This window comes from Lepisma saccharinum, chromosome 1 (assembly GCF_977018435.1).
Source record: "Lepisma saccharinum chromosome 1, izLepSacc3.1, whole genome shotgun sequence".
NCBI classification, from domain to species: Eukaryota; Metazoa; Arthropoda; class Insecta; order Zygentoma; family Lepismatidae; genus Lepisma; species Lepisma saccharinum.
Genome location: NC_139229.1, coordinates 94,642,921 through 94,663,654, shown reverse-complemented (window position 1 = coordinate 94,663,654; position 20,734 = coordinate 94,642,921). Strand labels below are relative to the sequence as shown.

Here is a 20,734-nt window from a genome sequence, read left to right as displayed (position 1 = left end):
GGACTTGTTCCAAAAAGGCACTCGTAGCTCTCAAGAAATAAGGAATGCCTGCCAATCTGTTACTAATAGGGTACCATGGACACTCAATCCAAAAGATTTGGTATACAGGCCGATTCTATTGCTCCAAGACCCTGGAAAATGCAAATATATCAAAGGCTATGTACAAGGGGGTTTCAAAAAGTTTTGCCTGTTGAGGTATAATTTGTTTAATAATGGAAAGATTGAAACAATGAACATACATATAGTTTGCCTGTAGTGTCCTCTACTCAGAGTTACCCTTACACACAGTTGCCATCACGTTCGATGCATTTGTGCCAGCATTTTATCCAACCCTCAAAACCAGCTTGGAAAAATTCCACAGAAAACACTCTGCCCCACTGTTCAGAGTTGTTTCAACCTCCTATAGTCATTGAATCTCATGCCACGAAGCACAGACTTAGCTGAGACTTTATGGTATCCCAAATTCTCATCATTGCATGTGCTGGCCCATAGACATGTGCACTGCATCAGAAATTTCCTGGATGGTGATGTCTATCCTCTCGAATGAGCTCATCATCCTTGTGGCGGTTGTAGTTGATCAACGACGTTGATGGCCTGAAACTCCTTGTCATGTCCACACTTTCGGTTTCTCCAACTTTGAACTTAACTACTTAAGAGCCCGTATCAGCGTTGCTCGAAAAAAGAAGCGGACAGATGTCATTTATTCTTCCTAGTCTTGCCAATATTGATTCCATTTCCCCCTTCGAAGGCAAATCCATTGCATGGTAGACTTTGCTGGAAGGAGGGTTGCTCTGTGGAAAGAAGCAGACCACAAGGTTCCCTGTCCGCTACTCTCCCCCATTCATGCAGGTCAGAGTCTGACCATAACAGACCTTTCTTTCCAGCCCCCACCGTTTATTACCCCGACATGTTTCCTGGGACAAGACAAAACTTTTTCCGAGTGTCTGAAAGAAGAAAAACACACATTGATGAACATCGCAATACAACTTACATGTAATAGAGCCAAGGACTATTTAGGGGAGGCGGGGTGTCCAGGGAGTCCGAATCTTCCACGAGAGACTTAGTACTAAAATTAATAATGTAAATATGCTTGTTTTGTTTAGCATCTGTCGTATAATCGAGAGAGGTGTATTTCCGTCAAACATATTCTAAGGGAAGGATTACATTGGGGTCAAACAACTTTGGATGACTGTATCAAGTAAGATTTATGCACACCACTACTTAAGTAATATGCTTAAATATTAAATTAAGAGCTTTTCTTTTCGTCAAATGGATCTAACATCCTTTTTCGTTATTCAACAAATATTCAATTCCTTATCTGTTTCACAATCACCTTGCCAGGGCAGTTGTTTTTATACAAATTGAAGCGATCTGAACTATTCTTGTGCTAGATAATGAATATTCTTATGCCGTCTTTTTCCCATTGTAATAACAATATTAATTAGTATTTTAATTATTAATTTAATATTACAGTTATTTTAATTTGTTTTTATTATTAGAAGAAGGTACCAACATCATAGGCGTGCGCAGACCCTCTGATAGGGGGGGGGGGGGGGCAAAAGCCTTGAAAATTCAGTCAGATCGGGAAAGAAAAACCTCATTTTATCTCACTGTTTTAGTTTTTTGCATTGATGTGATATATATACGTGTGTGTGCGCGCGTGTATGTATATATACCTAGGTATTAACATATTATTTAAATACATTACGTAATCTATTCATCCGCCCCTTAACAAACCAACAGCAAAAATTATATAGATTGTCTCTGAAATGTGAGCGCTCGTTTTCCTCCAAACCAAACTGTTATAGCAGCAACTGTCTGAATTACTTATCTGTTCTTACTTTCTCTCTGGTAATTTACAATGTATTGGAGAAAAATTGTGAGCGAAGAGAGCAAGAAAATTTTTCGATCCAAATTTTTGAAAGTTGAAAACAGTATTGATTTAATAGGGCGCAAAAAATTTCATAAGACGGCATGGCATTCCCTTTTACAATTTTTCTCAATCAGATTGTTCGGCGCCCAGGGCCAACTCCCGCTACTTCCTAGCTACGGCTCGGAAGTTGACAAGACTGCAAGAAAAGCAGGTACCGCGAGCGAAGCGAGAAAGAAAATTTTACGAAATGTATTTTTATTTGTATAACATTGAAAGTCGAGGGGACAATTGCCCCTCTGTAACCCCTTGCAAGTTATCCTGACCGTCTGGAAGAAATAATGCAAGAATAACGTGAAAACTAATTCCGTCTTGGTATCCTTTTGTCCTACTACTAGTAGATTCTGCTAGTCTTGCTTTCTTTTACTTCAATGTATGCCCCCCCCCCCCAATAATTGATTTGCGTCCAAGGTTGAAAAAGGCATAAGGCAATGCCCCCCTGTCCCCTTGTGGTTGCACCATTTCCTTTTAGAGTATAATATTGTTTAATAACAGCAACAATATTGCTCTCCACTAAATTTCTAGGTGGAAGTATAATAATATAGGGGCATGGAACGTCTGCAAGGGGACAAGGATGACCACACCTCGAAAACGAAGGTCAACCTAAAAGGATATATTTCACAAGTATAATTAGATTTCAGTCATAGTAATTTACATTAATTATTATGTAATGGGGACACAGGAATGCGATAATTTCAAATTCAAGTGGTGTTTTTTGAGGGAACAGCATTAGTATCGGGGTAATATGCCCCATGAAAAAAAAAATACCTTTCTTGTCCCTTTGTGGAAAAATCTGCGAACGTGCATGATTAGGGGGCAATCCCCCCCCTCCGCACGTGCGCACGCCTATGACCAACATATATGGAATAGTTTATAACATCGAGTAGCAGGATATCTCTCCTGTATGGTGCTGTAAACTAGGGAAATAATGACGATGTTTTGTAGTAGTGCATAGCTATTCAGCCTGTTGCGACATGTGCAGAACAGGCGGAAGACATTCTTTTGTGTTTTCTGCAGTTGGTGGATTATCCTAGATGAGATGATTTTGATGTTCTTTCTTAACGTAATAAAAACGTGTCTTACAACCTAAGGTGTCATGCTTTGTGCTCCACCTGAGGATGAATTCTATGATGAAACTGATAAACGGACACTCACAAAGAGCATCCATGCCGGGATTCGAACTCCCGGATGTGCTAACCACTCCATCACGGAGGCCAATTTCTATTCCATGGAGATGAATCAGATGTGAAACACACATAAAACTATTGGTAGTTATTTTCACTACTAATCACAAGTGCCCAGTGCGAGAGCTGCAACTGTATCCGTTGATTTATGTCAATGATATTGATAGTCAATGCTTTTGTCTCCTAGTGTAGGTGAATTTGCAGTGAAAATATGTTTGTTCTCTCAGTGTTACCTTCAGAATACAATTGGTAACATCCTCCAACTTATAAAAATTAATTTTTAACACTTGTTCCAAAAATAGTGGCATGATTCACATAGGATAATAATTGTTAACATTTAGCTTCGTAGGCATCGTATTATCATCATCGTTTGACCCTCCAACAACCAAACAGCAATCCCAAAGCCACTGAACACATCCACCTACCAGATAGGCAGCAGAGTATCTCTAAATTTTTTTGGCAAATTTGGAGACTTGTGATTTAACAATTACTTGGTACGTATTAAATAATCAATGTCCGTTGTTGATCCATGCAGATCTGCAGCTGCCATCTCCAACCACGATTTTACGTACAACACGTTGTATTAATCTTGCGATCTTATAAAAGCAGAAAATGGAAATATACTTGAACATTGCAATGGCCTTGCCCTAAGGGAAGTTTTATAATGGAAAATATTACGTAAGATAGCTTCTACTTCTTTAATTTTAGATCGCAAGGCGTCTACCGTACTATAAAAATCTGGGGCTAAAGGGAGCTTAGATCTGTTGTTGGGGTTTCATCCCCCCTGGCCGTCCCTGGCTGTATGTATTTCGTCGAATGAGTACAAGCTAGCAAAACTGTGAATTTCAACAAGTTTGTTGATAATTCTGCAGCTGTTCATAAAAACAGACGTATTTTATTAGTTTCTTGCTGTGGTTCATTTTCCCATTTCAGCAAAAAAGTATTCACACTCTTTGCATACGGAGAGTAAATGGGGGGGAAGGGAGAAGTTGCCCCTTAATAGTTTCACTTAGAAATTTAGTGCAGAGGAATCTAATAACCGTTCTTAAACAACATTATGCTTTAATAGAAATAAAAGTTAATGCTATTTTCAAACCTACGAAAGTTCCAAGTAACTACGTAAGGAAAGGGTAGTGTATTACTTCCTATGTAATTGGACTCTCACACTAGCAAATTTCTCATTAACACCTCCACATATTTTATTCTTTAGTTGTATTATCTGTATGTGTCTGCAGAATAAATTGCCCATATATTGCACATGAATAAATTATGTGTAGTTCTTTTGAATTTGCGGTACTAAACCACGTTTATACGTACATTAGTCTTTGAACGACAGAGATGGAAAATAAAGCGCCAGCAGAGAACAATGGTGCCACTGAAGTTGAAATTCATCTAATAAAGTGATTTTAATTGGGTCGGGACACACACGACCCTGTTTTGTTCCCATCAATGTAATAAAAACAGTGAGATGGAATGAGGGCTTTATTTCGTCAGCTAAACTTTTATCAAGGCCCTTGCTCCCCATAATCGGAAGATCTGAGCATGCCTAAAATTCCTTATACAGAAATAGTGTTATTTGTCGTATATCCAGAAAGTTGATTGATTTGCTTTATTTTACTTCGCTTTTTGTGCCACTTTTGGCCAATTTGCGAAGATGGGACTGAGTGATGATATGATGAAATTGATGAATGGACACTCACAAACATCCGCGGCCAAGCCGGAATTCGAACCCGGGCCCCCTGGCATCGTAGTGCGATGTGCTAACCACTCCCCCACGGTGGCAGGCCCCAGAAAGTTGAAAGTGAATGAAATTTTTATCGTGTGTTTTGTATGGTCATTATCAATAGTAAGTCTGTCATATTATTCCACTAAATAATGTATTTGGAAAAGAAAAAACAACATATAATTAATGTATTTTATTTTACAAAAGACCTATGCCTAAAAGTATTTTTGTATATATGATGACACAGAACTATCTTATGTTGTGATTTCTTTGGGTCTGACTGTAATATATATATATATATATATATATATATATATATGTGTAATTGGTGATAAAATAACGCAGTAAAGTATTCAAAGAGTCAAATTCAAAATTAAATTGAAGGGACGTTCAAAATGTTTAAAAATAGCACCGCAGTAAAGTATTCAAAGAGTCAAATTCAAAATTAAATTGAACGGACGTTCAAAATGTTTAAAAATAGCACTATTTCCATAACAGATCATCAAGTATTTTTAGCATTGACCCTCAGAAATATCTCAAACTGACAATGAACGTTCATTGAACTTATTTATGATCGACAGCTAAAAAGTCGTTCATTCGCGTGGCTGGTTGATAATCCACCACCAGATAGAATTTACACAATATTTACCTAAAAACTTTGGGTAAAGTCACCTTCCCCCTAAAAAAAATCCCTTTCGTGTTCTCGCAAAAAAAAGTTATAATTTGGCACAATTTTTCTTTTGCAGGCAACCAGCCCTTCCCATTTGTGAACAATATACTGGGGAAAATCCCCACGTCCTTCACTGTTGTCATTGCACTACAACCCCATTGTGATTTAGTATTAGGATATAGCGTAGTAAAGAACTGTTTACAAGCATCGCCCAAACCATTGATTCTCCCCCAAAACCTTTCCCTGCCTTCTTTTTTCTTTTCCTAGCTCTCAGCATGCGGTTTTCTTGGAAGTTGGCCGATTGTGAAAGACAAAAGGGACGGCGAAGAAGTGGGGGGGGGGTGTTGAGCGCCAGCTGTACAGAGGGGGAAACGGCTAGCGCGACCAGCTTAGAAAAGTCGAAGTTAAAATTTACATACATTGCTCTGTACGTCGACAAACTACAGACATTCTAAAGAAAATTATGTAAGATCAGTTTCATTTCTTTGCTGTAGAAGAACAGTTGAAACTTTCTTGCGCTTTAAAATGTTGATTTAAGTTATTACATACAATTGGCGAGCAAGTTAATTTTACGAAATTGAGATCAGGAAAACTACGTAATAGATAATGTATTTAAAAAAAGGCTGCGTGACATAACTAACTTCATATTTGATCTTTAACTCAGTAAAATTTAAATGCCACACACTTGACTGTTCGAGCACAGAACGTCGACGCAAGAACCTATTTTTTAGGTATCGTCACCAGCGGTGATACGGGCTCTTAAGTCTGAGCTTCGTGGCACGAGATTCGATGATTTACAGGAGGTTAAAACAGCTCTGAACAGTGGGCAGGGAGTGTTCTGTGGATTTTTTCCAAACTGGTTTTGAGGGCTGGATAAAATGCAGGCACAAATGCATCGAACGTGATGGCAACTGTGTGGAAGGGTAACTCTGAGTAGAGGACACTACAGGCAAACTATATGTATGTTCATTGTTTCAATCTTTCCATTATTAAACAAATTATACCTCAACAGGCAAAACTTATTGATACCTCCTCATATTTTATTCAGAAATACCAGGTGTATAAGCTTAAATCTGCTGTTTTGTAGTCAGAAAAACACATGGTTTGTTCATAGAAAGCAACAAGAAATATATTCAAAGTACTTGCCCTCGCGAGCTGCACATTTTGACCACCTCTTGGGCAATTTTTGGATAACACGCCAAAAAAAGTCCTTCTCTTTCGAGGCAAACCCTCATCAAGCCATTTTCGGACGTCTGCATACGAATCGAAGTGCTGCTCAGCGAGGGCGTGGCCCATCGACAAAAACAGATGGTAGTCGGAAGGGGCCAGGTCTGGTGAATAGGCGGGATGGGGTAGCACCTCGCAGTTGCATGTCTCCAAGTAGTTTTGGACCAGTCTTGACGTGTGTGATGGGGCGTTGTCGTGGAGGAAAATCAGCTTGTCATGCCTTTGTTGATAATCCGGCCTTTTGTCATACAGAGCACGGTGCAATTTGATCAGTTGTTGGTGGTAGCGGTGGGCAGTGACAGTTTCAACAGGTTTCAACAGCTCAAAGTAGACAATACCCTGTTGATCCCACCAAACACACAGCATCGTCTTCCGGCCGAAGCGATTTGGTCTCGAGGAAGATGTTGATGGTTAGCCGGGATCAACCCACGATTTCTTGCATTTAGGATTATCAAAATATATCCACTTTTCATCGCCAGTCACAATCCGATGCAGGAAAGACTTTCTTTTTTGTCTGGCAAGCAAGATTTCGCATGTGTTTTGGCGTCTCTCCATCTGCCGATCGGTCAATTCATGCGGCATACATTTTCCGATATTTTGAACCTTTCCCATGGCACGTAGATGCATGGAAATGGCTGCTTGAGTAACACCCAATTGCTCGGCAAGCATCTTTTGCGTTTGGGTATCGTCCTCGTCCAAAAGAGCCTGCAATTGATGGTCCTCAACCTTCCTGGGTCGATTTTCACGCTTCTTGTCGCTCAGGTCAAAATTGTCGTATTTGAACCGACGAAACCAATCTCTGCACGTTGTTTCCGATACATCACTGTCACCATAGGCCTCCACAAGCATTCGATGCGATTCGGCAGCCGATTTCTTCAAATGGAAGCAGAAAAGCAGAGCTTCCCGCATATGCTCTTTTTCTGGCACAAAACTAGCCATGCTTACCACAGGAACACTGTCTGTTGTTGTCTGCACGTGCTGACGATGTGCACTGATTCGTGTTGGCAGATGTCCAACTCATACAAACACCAGGTATGGCGTGCCCATGGTAGCTTCATACGCTCACTAATGCCATCTATGAGCAAACAGCAGATTTAAGCTTATACACCTGGTACATGAATACATAGCATGGCTTGTGATAAACAAAAGGTGTTGAAAAATGTCCACCACCGCTGGTTTGTCTTTTGGTCTTCTATGTTACAGTGCCATGACATGAACGGATGCAGTTTATCAAACACCCTTGAAAATTTAGCCACAGGTTCAAATTTAATACATACTGGTTAAAATAAAGATAATAGAAGTATCGGAGAGAAATATGCATACCGTGCTTTTTTGGCAGATCTACCGTGAATTTGTGGAGCACTTCCCTGGTGTTTCCCTGAAGGGTTCCAAACAAAGCACCATTACCATCCATCACAATGAATCCAAACTTGTTGTCATCAGCCAGTAATGCTGTCAAGGCTTCTGTGTGAAACTGTAACCATTGAAAAAATTAAACAATAATTCTTGGGGGCACAAAGACACATCATCTACATATTACCTAAATGTTTTTCAACAACAAAAGTTTCCATTTTCATCTAATTTCAAGATAATTTGTTAGTAAAATATAGTTGCATCATTTCAGCAGAAACATTTATAATGACAGACATTCAAAGTTTATACGCTAACTTACTAAAATTTGTTGTGAAAAGACAAACTCAAGAAAAGCAGCATGATTTGTGCATGAAGCACTTCAAGAAATGAAGCATCTAAACAAACTACAAAATTGCAATATCAGATTTACTTCAATAAAAATGTTTTTTTTTTTTTTTGGAGATATGAATAGGTAGCCAGGCAAATAGCCATGATGAAACCTCTATTATGAGTGCTGCCACTAAAAACTTTTAACTCAGAAAATGTAGCTATAGATACTAAAATTCCACAAGTAAGGTGTAAATTTTAAACACACGTGTTAGCCATCATGCTACAAAGTACTGATAAAAGTTTTGAAAGGAAAATTATAACCATCATTCCTCAAATAAATACACATATATACATAGTTTGCAAATTTTCAGTCAATATTTACATTTAAAAGTAGCTCAGTTGCAACAGCTTCAATATTATACTATTCATACTTATATCAATTATTGGTCATAATTTTGCAAAGAATAGTACAGTAAATATTTAATGGTTTCACTACCTTACCTTCAACAAGAACATTTAAATAATACAATCCACATTAGGACTGTGTTATTTACAGTTAACTTAATCCATAAAAAATTGAATTATAGAAAATAAAATAACACAAAACAGGCACTCACCTTATTATCACATAGATATAAGGATGTGTTTATAGGCTTAAATGGTTCGAAATCTATATTAACTTTCTTTTCCTTTCCTTCTTCTGTGACTATTGTCCCACAATAAATTACTAATCCATTTGGAGGTACTGAAAATTGAAACGAACAAATTGAGAAAAATCAATCACATTTCAGTAACCATTTTCAATATGCTATCTTGCACCTTTAACAATAACCAGAAAAATGCCTGCAATCAATTTCATGACCGATATTCAAAGCTTATAGAAACAAACTCAAACTAATTCCTGGAGAAATTCACTTTATGCAGAATTATTTCTTTCAAAGTGTGGTATATTTCCAATTTTCTCACAACATAAAATAGAAGTGTTATTCCCTGTTCCCTCATGTCTCCAGAAAAGTCTCTTACATTTAAAAACTCACTATGGAGCTGATATAAATTTTTTTAAAAAAAAACTGTATCCAAGTCAAAGAATATAACTCAAGATTTTGCCAAATTTAGCATGGAATAACATGTTCACGGAAAACTGATAATATATATTATACAGTACCTTTTGTGTATAATTTTAGTCGATGTTGCACAGAAGTAATGGCACCTAATACTGATAGTCTGTTAACTCTGGATTTTATATTGGACGCTGTACCAAACTCATCAGCTAACATCTTGCTCACTCTAGAAATTTGGTCCTTAGGTGGAATGATAAGCGATATCATACTTGTGCCATTCCTGAAAAAAAAAAAAAAAACACACACACATTCAGATTCACCAAAGGATCCAACAAATATCAAAATTCAGAAGGAGTATTTTAAAAATTTTCTAGCTAGAATTTACTTCATGAAGAAAGATCAGGGTATCCCCAGAATTATAAAAAGTATCTCCCTGACCTCACCCATGAGTACTACTCTGCCTGCTTCCAACTTTGCTTTTCCTTTGTGGTAAACTGATAACACTACAGATTTATGTACTCTAGCTTAAATCAGTTGGCAGAAAAAAAAAAGGGATTCGTTAGTGGGAAAGTGGATGCGTTATTGGTTAGTCTGCAACACCAAGTGCATGGGCAATGCCATTCCCAGACACCAGGTCAAAATCAACTGCAGTGTTTCATTTAAAATGTCAACGTTTGTAAGACATCACTCATTTTCCAGATTAGGGAGACACCAAGTATAGGTTTGCTAGATGACTTATTACAGTTCGAACTGCAATTCATTTGTAAGCTTTGAATAAAATGTTAAATCATGGTAAAGTCATGGGAAGGTAATTCTGGTGTGATTTAAGTTTTCCAAATCACTAATTAGTTACAGTGTATGAACCTGGAAACTATTGGGGATCTTTGCACACGATTAACCCTCAACCACCTGTCTGACGTCACACCCAGATATGGCTCCCATCGCGAAGATGTTACATGTGTGTCACAAAGAGCATTTTCATGAAGAATGTGACTTTTAAAACACACTGTGACTCAAGTAATGTTCGGAGATGTTTTGAGAGCTACATGAGCCTTGAGGTATGTAATCAGCTGTTTAATTTCATTCTGGCTATATTTGGAAGGGGAGGGGAGTGACCTCAAGATACTGTGAATGTTTCGGGGCTTTTTACTTCATGCATTTGAACAGTATTCCATAAATTTGTTGCCTGAAAACAAGGATTACAAAGAAAAGGTCCTGTAATGGTCTCCAGGGATTCATATCATACAAGAATACTAATGGAATTGGGATGGGAGGTTGGGGAAAGTTATGTTTCATGTAGAGCATGATCAACAATGCCAGATGATTTGATTCAGTTGCACTTTGAGAAGCACTACGTCATTGGTGGTGGGAGGAAAACTGGCTTAGCAGTGTTAACATTTGCTGCTTGCAACACTATGTTCGGGTATTTCATTTCAGGTCAGACAGGAGTGTGCACAGTTTCGTAGCCAAGGTTGAACACTGAACCAGTTGAGCTTTGACTTTTGAAGTCTATGCAAGACTTGCAGTCATATGTGGTTCAGTGGCATGTTTCCCCTTACAAGAAAATTACAGTATACAGAGTTAACAAATTTAGTAGTGTACATGATACTCTTATTTTTCACTCTTTGTGAACTTTTTCATCTACATTAATAAGAAAAAAATAGATTGCAGATGGTGTAGAGATTCTGGCTTTACTAAAGTCCAATCATGCAGGCTGAATAGTATATTTCACAAATATGCAACATAAAGAAACCCTGCCAGAGTACTAAGTGAAATAAGTGTACAAGTGTCACCAAGTGATATTCACGTGGAGCTGCATGCATTAGATATGAAATCAGAGCAAAGCAACAAATAACAGGTGTGTCTTGGAAACCTTAAAAAATAAATGCAACTTTGAACTAACGCAGCATGACAAGTGTTGCTTGTTTCTTGCAAGTCACGCAGAATGGGCTGTTCCTCAATTCTCTGCATCGTGTCACTTCAGTCTGTTGTTCATGCATGTTTTGCTTTAGACTGAAGTTACGCATGTTGCTTGAACTTTCAGTGTGAAATTTCCACATCACTTCAGTATGAAAGCTCACTTAAGAGATCCAGAAGATGGTGTCGTGTACCGGTGAGTATAAGCATATTGTAGAGGACTGTAAATGATTGAAGGTAAATTTGAAATTCAGATAAACTATTTCATGCATTTCGAAGCAGCACAAATATTTATTTGTAATAAATTACAGAAAATTAGATGGTACTAGCACCATGCTCATGAATCGCTGCTGGCGGGGATATCTTACATGGAGGGAAAAAAAGTGTATAATTACTAAGGCAATCAAGTAAGACCTGCTTTATATTGTGGATTTGCATGCTTTCAAGTTGTTGAGATGTAACAAGCATGCATCTGTGAGTATTGACTTTTGAATGAGTCACCAATCCTTTTATTGAAAATAAAAAAACTTCTTTTTTTTTTTTTGTTTGTAAATATAATGGTACCCTTGACCTTGTGAACTCTCCTCCGAGAAAGTAAAATATTTTGAATGTTTATGAAAGTTTTCAGTTGTTTTTAGGGTAACGGTTCAGATTGTTTTAGGATTTCTCCTAGCACAAAGACTAATTATCGTAGAAATTTGGAAATCATTGTCACACGAAATTTGAACCTTCCTTAAAGTAATGAGCACTGTTTGGACTTGAAAAAAGTTATTTATGTTGAAAAAAAACAACTTGAAAATTACCTTACACACTTCTCATGGACAAGATATTCTCCGTCAACAAGCAACAGTGAATATCGTAGAAGCGTGGGAATGAATGTAGAAGTAAATCTGACCCATAGTAGAATGCATTTAGGGACTTTATGTTAATGCTAAGGGAACCAAACCTAACCTGCCTAACTAACCACGAAAGCATATATTGAACAAAACCTTAAGTAATCGCTAAAACTCCGCAGTGTGTGTGTTGACAGACGTACATCGAAATCGAACCATGTAAAAATTGCATACATAACATGATGAAATCACAATAAAACAAAAGGAACTTGGGAAGTTTTTAGATCACTGAAAGTGTTATTGTGAAGTAAAGTTCATCTGTTAGCTTACAAGGGAGGTTATCTAAGTGTACCCCTCCGATTTCCATGAAACTTTACAGGTGTATAGAGGGGCCCAAAGGAAGAAATGTGTTCTTTTTTGTTTCGACTAAAAAAACTGTTCTAGGGGGCACTCCCCCCCCCTTAAATGTTAAGATGAGGACAAATTGAAGTGGGTATCTGAACCCTGTGTCCCCCTCCGATTTCCATGAAACTTGGCAGGGTGGAAACAAATATTTACGCGTGTACAGCCCTTTAAAGTTGTGAGGTGGAAGTCTACTTGCGGTCATATCAGTTTCGTAGCAGGGTTATTCCATGACAAACGATCCAATGGTGGTTGCATGAACATTTTAGAAAAAAATAATTATTAGTACATACGTTTGTATATGTTTCTAGATACCAAAAACAATCTTCAAGAAAATTTGTCTTTACTTCTCCTGGGGCAGCCATTTTTCCAACATGGCGCATGGCTTTTTTTGCTCATGTAGCACTTTTCAGAAACCTTAATATCTCAAAAACCATTAGAGCTAGAGTCCTGAAACAAAATTCATTTTGTAGCTAATGAAGTATACTTTCTACGATAATCAAGTATGCTTTGCTTAAAATTGCATCGTAAGTACGAAAATTATCGTCGAAATTGGGGTAGCAATTGTGCTAGCAAGTCAGATTTTTTCAATGAAGGGGTTTAGTCTAAGGCTTGAGGGGTGTCTAAGTAAAATATCAGTGCTTAGAAATGCGATGGGTCCTCTTGAAAAATTCTGAAATTTGGCAGAAAGGAAGCCCTGCATGAACCCAACTCACAGTAAAAATCTCAACTTTTAGATTCAACTCGTTTTGGTCAATGAGGTAACGTATGTCACCTAATTTCTGACGTTGCAAAGTAAGGTTAAACTACATTCCATACTTAGAATAATAAAGTTTTTTCTTTTTTAAATTTGGGTTAAATTAGCCTCAGAAAATATAGTAACATATGGTTTTAATACTTGACTTACCAGAAATTGAAATTACAGGGTATGACAATTGGAAATCTGTGAAATCTCATTGCAAAAGGTTTGATTTATTAGGTACCCAAGAGAAGTTGGTGTTGTCAGCTCCAAAACTGAACTTCCCCCGCATTTTTTAAATGTAGCAGTGCATGCAGTGTAGCAGCCATTTCCAATGTGTTCTTTCACTATTTTAGTGTGCAAACAAACATTTTTTTTACCAATAAAAAGTGGCAAAATAGTCTGAGACAGAAGGTTTTTACTTACACGGGCTATACGTTTGAATCAAATACCCCTGTACTTTGTGCTTTCCACATGCTTGAACCATATTAATATTATGGGGCCAATACAATTATGTGCGCCAACAAGAAACGACCTCCTGATTACATAGTGGGTATGACTGAAGATGACCGGACTCTTCCTCACATTTTCTTCATATTTGACATACTTACTAATTGAGGCCTCCTAATGACGAATCTGTCGCATTGCATTCAAAGGGTCCTGCATTCAATCCCTGTTAGAGGCAGATTGCATACTGGTTTGGATTTCACTTTAAACTGTAGATCCAGTCGCGATTAAGGTAAATATGCGATAACGCCCGGACACCTTTCACTCATTTATTTCCTTAATTTTACCACTGGTACTAGCTATTTTGCCTTGCGGGACATTCTTTAAGGTGAAGTTATGCCTTTTTCCATAAAATAGTGTCAACTTTTCATATTACGATTGATTATTTGTCTTACTTGTTCCGCTTCTGTAATAGACAATATGGCGTGCACTCGTCACGGATCATCACGCGTCGTGCTTGTGTTTTGTCGATTTGGAGTGGGTATGCAGTGTTTCAACCTTCTTCACCGAAAAATACATAATTTCGTGTTTATTATGTCATCACAAACCATTGACGGATAGCTCCACAAACCATTCACGATAGCACCAAAAAGTATTCACGATAGCACCAAAAACTATTCACGATAGCCCCATGGACCATTTCCGGCAGGGTTAGGTTAGGCTGGGTTAGCATAGTTAAAAAAAATCTCGTAAGAAAAAGGCACGGTAAAAATTTACTATCCTTCGAACACCTCTAATTTTTTCATTTCGTCAATTTTTGACATTCGTACTTACGTATCTGCTTCACGGAACATTCCTGAAGGTGTAGAACATCTAGAAATTGCAAAATAAGCTAAAATAAGGCGTCAGTTTTCGGAATGGAAACTGGCGATTTTGGCGATTTTTTTTGTTTCACAACAATATATATATATTCCTGATACTACCACGACACCAAATTTTAACTATGTTTGCCTAACCTAACCACGTGCCAATGGTTCGTGGGGCTAGCATCAATGGTTCGTGGGGCTAGCGCCAATGGTTTGTGGGGCTAGCGTCAATGGTTCGCAATTATTTCCAATTTCTAGATCCTGATACTAACACGACACCAAATTTTAAGGTAAATGTTTACTATCCTTCGGACACCTGTGGGGCTATGCGAGAATGGTGTGTGGGGCTACCAATATTTTTTCGAAATCAATTTTTAACTATTGTAACCTATGCGTGGCCCTACCTAACCTAACCTTACCGGAAATGGTTCGTGGGGCTATGTACGAAATCTGTCCGAAGGATAGTAAACAAGTACCGTATTTTCTTCTGTAAAAATAAATAAATGTGTCCGAAGGATAGTAAACTAGTACCAAAGGCACATTTGGAAACACTGCAGACATCGCGTGACTTTCAACGCTCTCGCCATCTGCATGCACACAATGGAAACAACGGCATAATGTGGCAGGCAATGCCAATTTCTTACATAAAAAGTGATTAATTCTTGTTTGGCAGTATTCAAAAACAAGGTTTTCACTTTCCGTGAAAGAAAATACCTCCAAGAACGTCCAGAATGCTAAAGAAACTCATTTCAGTAAGTACTTTCTCCTGTAAATTTGAAGAAATCCATCCGGGCGATATCGCATATTTACCGCGATTAACACACACAATACGGGATTACACATCAACAACGCAATGACATCACACTTTTATTCAAATGATGCATGTAACACCATATCTGAATGAACTTTTTGGCAGAAGATAGACCCTTCATCTATTTTCATCCCCTGAGGGTACAAGTAGTTGTAGTAAAGAGTCTCAAACTAAAATTGCAGTAAATAAGCCAACATGGTATATGCAATTAAAACTACGTAGGAAGCAAGTATGTTAATGTAAATTCGCAGGGGGGAGAGGGCGGTGAGTTGGAAGTTTTCACCAACAAAAATACTTTCAAATGAAAACTGAAATGCATGCAACCATACAGTAATACTCCAGTTGCTGAACTGGCCATTTGAAAACTGTTTATTCTCATTATCCCCTACAATTTGGTATTGCTGGTATTTGCAAAATGAGAAATCAGAAGATCTGTACGCAATATTAAAATATTTCACAAACACTATAAAAAGTGCACTAATGTTAATTTATGCATAGAACGTCACACGAGTTAGGATGCATTAAACTCGTTAGTTAATTTCACCAACTGTTGCTCTAAACAGCAAATTAATATTAACAAACTGTATCAATGCAGATGCACAATATTGCACTAGAATTTCGCAATCTACGCTGCTTACCCTCGTGCCATTTCAAGGCTCTTTATCAGTTTCTTAATTTTCCATATCTCTACATTTCGGTCCGACGAATTATCTTCCACATTAAATGTTGTCGAAGACATTGTGTTTCTTCAATGGAGCGTTCCTGTCTCGATGAACGCCAATAACACTACAAAGTAGTTCTAAAACAAATCACCAGCAAAATGGCGCGGCTGATCCGTCCTCTTGGCGTAGTCTCACCAAATGCGGTTTGTAGATTCAACGACTTGGGCAACTAGCACACAAATGTTTCCTTCAACTTATTCTAAGATGTGTAATGGACACAACACCTCACATTCGCAACAATATACGGCTTATTTCCCCACAAAACAGCAAAATCCTCACAAGCTTTCACGTCACCATGTAAAACTACCATGTGTGAGGGTGAATGTTCGTCTATTGCCGTCGACGTCATAGACCTGCAACGTCAGTCGGAAGAATCAGCCAATGACAAATCAGTTGGAATAATCTGAAAACCGTATAATTACGTTACTACGAAGGGACGAATATCGAAGAACTCCACGTAAATTAAATCATTAAAAGATTTCTTCGCTAAAATAAATCGTTTCAAAGGACATTACAAAATAATACATCAAAAACAGACTCTATTGTGAAGCTCTATCTGTGAAATATGCATTGTGAAAACATGTGATAACTTACTGTAATCAGTGTTCCGGATCTGCAAGCCGCAAAACCCCGCAGTGCGGGGGGGGGGGGGGCATCCGGAGACAAGTAAGCCTTTTCACATAATAATTGGTAGATATTTTAAAATCACATTACAATGAAAATATCATACCGGACTACATTGTTGTGAGCTGGTTGTAAGCAGTGTTGTTATAGCGCTCGTCCCCAAAGAAACCTCACTTTACTTCAAAGAAAGTTCCGAAAGATCAGTTTTCCCCCTTACAACCATATATCAGGTCCACGTGGAGTCCAGTAAATCCTCCCCTGAAACCTTTTCCACCAATAGTGTCCGTCCAAAAAATGACAGCTCTCGTCAACTCCACGTGGACTAAATGAGATGTTGCTAATTCAGTTTCTTCAGAGATTTTTGAACGCGAGGTTGCGATTCTTTATCTTTGCTAGGTTGTGTTATTGTACTGTGCATTTTTTTTAATACAATATAAAGACCATGGGAGTAAAACGTCGCAGTGAATGAATGGATGTCTAAACACTGCACGCCAAAGCGACAACAGCGCTTTACAGAAAAACAGGTGGTGGCTCGCAACCAGATACGGCTTCCTCTGGGGTTATGTCAAAGATGCCGAACTGGTGCTTAGGGTATACTAGCCTTTATTTTGTATGACAGCATGTTCTTTCTCTGTTTGCATGATCATGAACACGTTCTTTCCCTGTATAAACTAACTAACAGTCTAGCCTTCTTAAACCTGAAGGTTCGTGGCTGCAGCAACACAGGCCTTCCATCTGTCTCTATCCTGAGCAAGATCTATATACTCTTTTCCATCCCTACCAAATTCCTTTAGGTCCATCTCAACTAGGGTTACCAGACGTCCGGATTTTCCCGGACATGTCCTACATTTTAGCATTATGTCCGGCGTCCGGTAGGAATTTGAAAAATATCATAAATGTCCTACATTTTGAGCGTCACATAATATTAATTAGGAAAATACGTAACAGAAAAAAGTCATGCAAGTTACAAGTCTATGAACTGCGCTTCCAAACTCAATAGTGAAATTTATTTTGATTCAGTCATTGCACAAAAATAATAAAGTTTGTCATGCTATTTAACAAACGGGAAAACGGAAGCAATTAATGAACAAAGTCTTGGGACGACTTTCTGATAACGTCACTGTTCAATGCCTGAGCAGAATTTCTTGCCTTAGGGTTTATACTGATGGAACAAGGTGTTGCCCATTCTTATTCAATATTCAACATAATTTGATTGTAAGCAGGCGTATAGAGAACAAAGTCAGGGTGTCTGCCAGTCAAGAAAGTCATGGAAGTCAAGAAAAAGTAAAAAATCAACAAGAAGTCACTAAAAAGGCAATAAATTATTCTTGTGGTCAAGAATTTTTGCTATTGATTGGTTGATTTAGTTTATTTTACTTCACTTTTTTCTGTCCCATTGGCTAATCGCGAAGATGAGGATGAATGATGGTAAGATAAGATGGATGAATGGATAAACATATAGGGACAACCGACACAAACCCCACATAAGATTATACTGGCTGTGAGCAGGCCTGTAGCTAGAGGGGGGGCAGAGCCTGCTTTGCCCCCCCCCCCCTGTGAAATATACAGAACACAATCCTACCTGGTATTCTCACTAATCTTTACAATTATATCCTGTATTACTGTAGCAACTTAACAAAGACACTTATTGATTTTGTGATTTAATGAGGTGTGTGGCATTCCTAATAATGTCGTACTAGGATTGGGTGGCAGGATCCCTTCCTGATTCAGACTTCGGGAAATTATTTCGTAATTTTCAGTATCTAGAACAGTTATGACATTTTGAGAAGTCTTATATTAAAGGTGCCTAATGTGTTTGGATCTTTTTCTTGGATGTGTTGCTATGAAGTTGATATGAAGTTTGAACTACTTAATTTTTTGTTTCCCAAGTCTACCATTGGTAATAGTGATTCATGCAGTAGAGAGAGGGAATGGATATTTCATTTTTGTTACGTACCTATTTTTATAAGCTCTATAAGTTAACCAAAAATATGCTTTATACCTATTACCGACTTCTAACCCCTTTGCTTTTCTGCCACTTCTAGCTAATCGCGACAATGAGTGATGACGTGAAATTGATGAAGAGGCACTCACAAACAGTGCCGCAACCACAGGGGGGCAGGGGGGCATTGTCCTCCCAACCTTGAACGGAAGTCCATTCTAGGGGGGCGGGCAAACATTTAAGTAAAAAAAAAAAAGACTAGCAGAATCTAAGAATAGTAGGACAAATGGATACTCAAGATGGAATTAGTGAACTTGCAGGGGGGACACAGAGGGTCAATTGACCCCATTGATTTCAAATTTTCGTAAACTTTTCTTGCTCGCTTCGCTCGCAATTTCTGATATTGTTATAGTCCAAGTTCAGAGCCATTGCTATGGGGCCAAAACAGTCTAAATGAAATTAAAAATGTGTTAAAGAAAATGCCATGGCGCCCTGTGAAATTATTTGCACCCTATTAAGTCAATATGTTTTCAGTTTGAAAAATTTGGATCTGAAATTTTCTTGCTCGCATCGATCCCAATATGATTGTTTTCTGTAATGCATTCTAAATTACCCGAGAGAGAAGTAAGACCAAATATGTCTGCAGACTGTTGCTGCTAAAAAGTTTTGTTTCAAATGCACGAATAATTCTTTTGAGGAAAAGGAGACAAAATTTGTATTATTTTTACTGTTGATTTGTTACGAAGCGGATGAATTGATTATGTAATGTATTTAATGTATTCTCATAAATAATATATACATTAAAGAAACTTTGAATGCATACACAATTTAGCGTTAACATGTTGCATACTTATGTATTTTCTTATTTTACGTCTTTCCATGTTGCATAAATAAAATATATGTTGTATAGTTACATGTCATACTACAGTCTGCTTTTTTCGCTCTTCCTGCCTTCGCTCTCTTTCCCTTTCTGTTGACGTTGCAGACTGACGCCAGTATAATCCTCCCTCGGAAGATGTGTTGTGTCGTGTCCGTGTGTTGAAGATTGTGGCTTAATATGACACCACAAAAGTCAGTGGCGTCTCGTGGCCTTAAATTTTGGCCGGGGCTTATTTTTTAAGTATTTAAAATATAATGACAATTCAAATTAATTACAAAAAATAGGTACTTTTCTTCTTCTAGACTACAAAACGGGACTTATTTTTTAAAAAAAGTATTTAAAAGGTAATAACAAATCATATGAATTACAAAAAACAGGTATTTATCTTCTTCTAAACTACAAAATTGGACTTATTTTTTTAAAGAATTTAAAATATAATGACCATTCACATGAATTACAAAAGAAACAGGTATTGCTGTGAAACGTACCTTCTACGAACGTTGGTTCTCATTTAAACAAGAACTGTGCTCTCCTGTTCTTCTGCTCAGCAAATTTTGTAATTATTATTTTTTTATTATTTTTTCATTGAAGCCCTCTAAACCTAATTGTTTATCAACAAGTTTTTCTTGGTCACTCAATGTCTGAAATGGTGTTGCCAACAAGAAATCCACTTTGTTCATAGAGAATAAAAGCCACCACAACGCTACACTACAACACGCGGGATCCAACGAACGCGACTCCACGGAAGTAGCCCCGAATCAACATCCAAACCCATTGCACCCCTCCCTTCGCTCTTTCTGCTAGCACGTGACCTTCACTGTAGCGTGTAGCGTAGACCACGCCTTCCTCTGCGACGAGCCCCGATATGATAACTGACATCAATGCCGCTAGGAGCGCTGTCGTATCAGTTGCTGCTGACGATGAACTTACGTCGGTAAAAATCGCCTTTTAAAAGATTGTGTGATAGTTATGTATTATGGTGATTGAAAATTACGTGAATACGTCAGTTTTTCTTTAGGGGCTAAGCCCAAGGGACGAGACGCCACTGACAAAAGTTTACATTCCAACAAAGG

The 20,734-nt window shown here is 38.0% G+C and overlaps 1 protein-coding gene across 2 annotated transcripts in view; it reads right to left on the bottom strand.

The window, feature by feature from the left end:
- eRF1 (eukaryotic release factor 1) overlaps nucleotides 1–16,570 on the bottom strand; it is a 36,326-nt gene extending 19,756 nt beyond the window's left edge. The window contains exons 1-4 of one of the 2 annotated variants that reach the window (XM_083134725.1): nucleotides 16,132–16,570; nucleotides 9,583–9,758; nucleotides 9,035–9,162; nucleotides 8,058–8,208 (exon numbers count right to left, since the gene is read on the bottom strand). In XM_083134725.1, the coding sequence (XP_082990851.1) occupies nucleotides 8,058–8,208; nucleotides 9,035–9,162; nucleotides 9,583–9,758; nucleotides 16,132–16,232 (556 nt within the window). In that variant the 5' untranslated portion in view covers nucleotides 16,233–16,570. The remainder of the gene's footprint in view (nucleotides 1–8,057; nucleotides 8,209–9,034; nucleotides 9,163–9,582; nucleotides 9,759–16,131) is intronic. The other variant, XM_083134720.1, reaches the window with a different exon arrangement.
- Nucleotides 16,571–20,734: the final 4,164 nt, after the last annotated feature.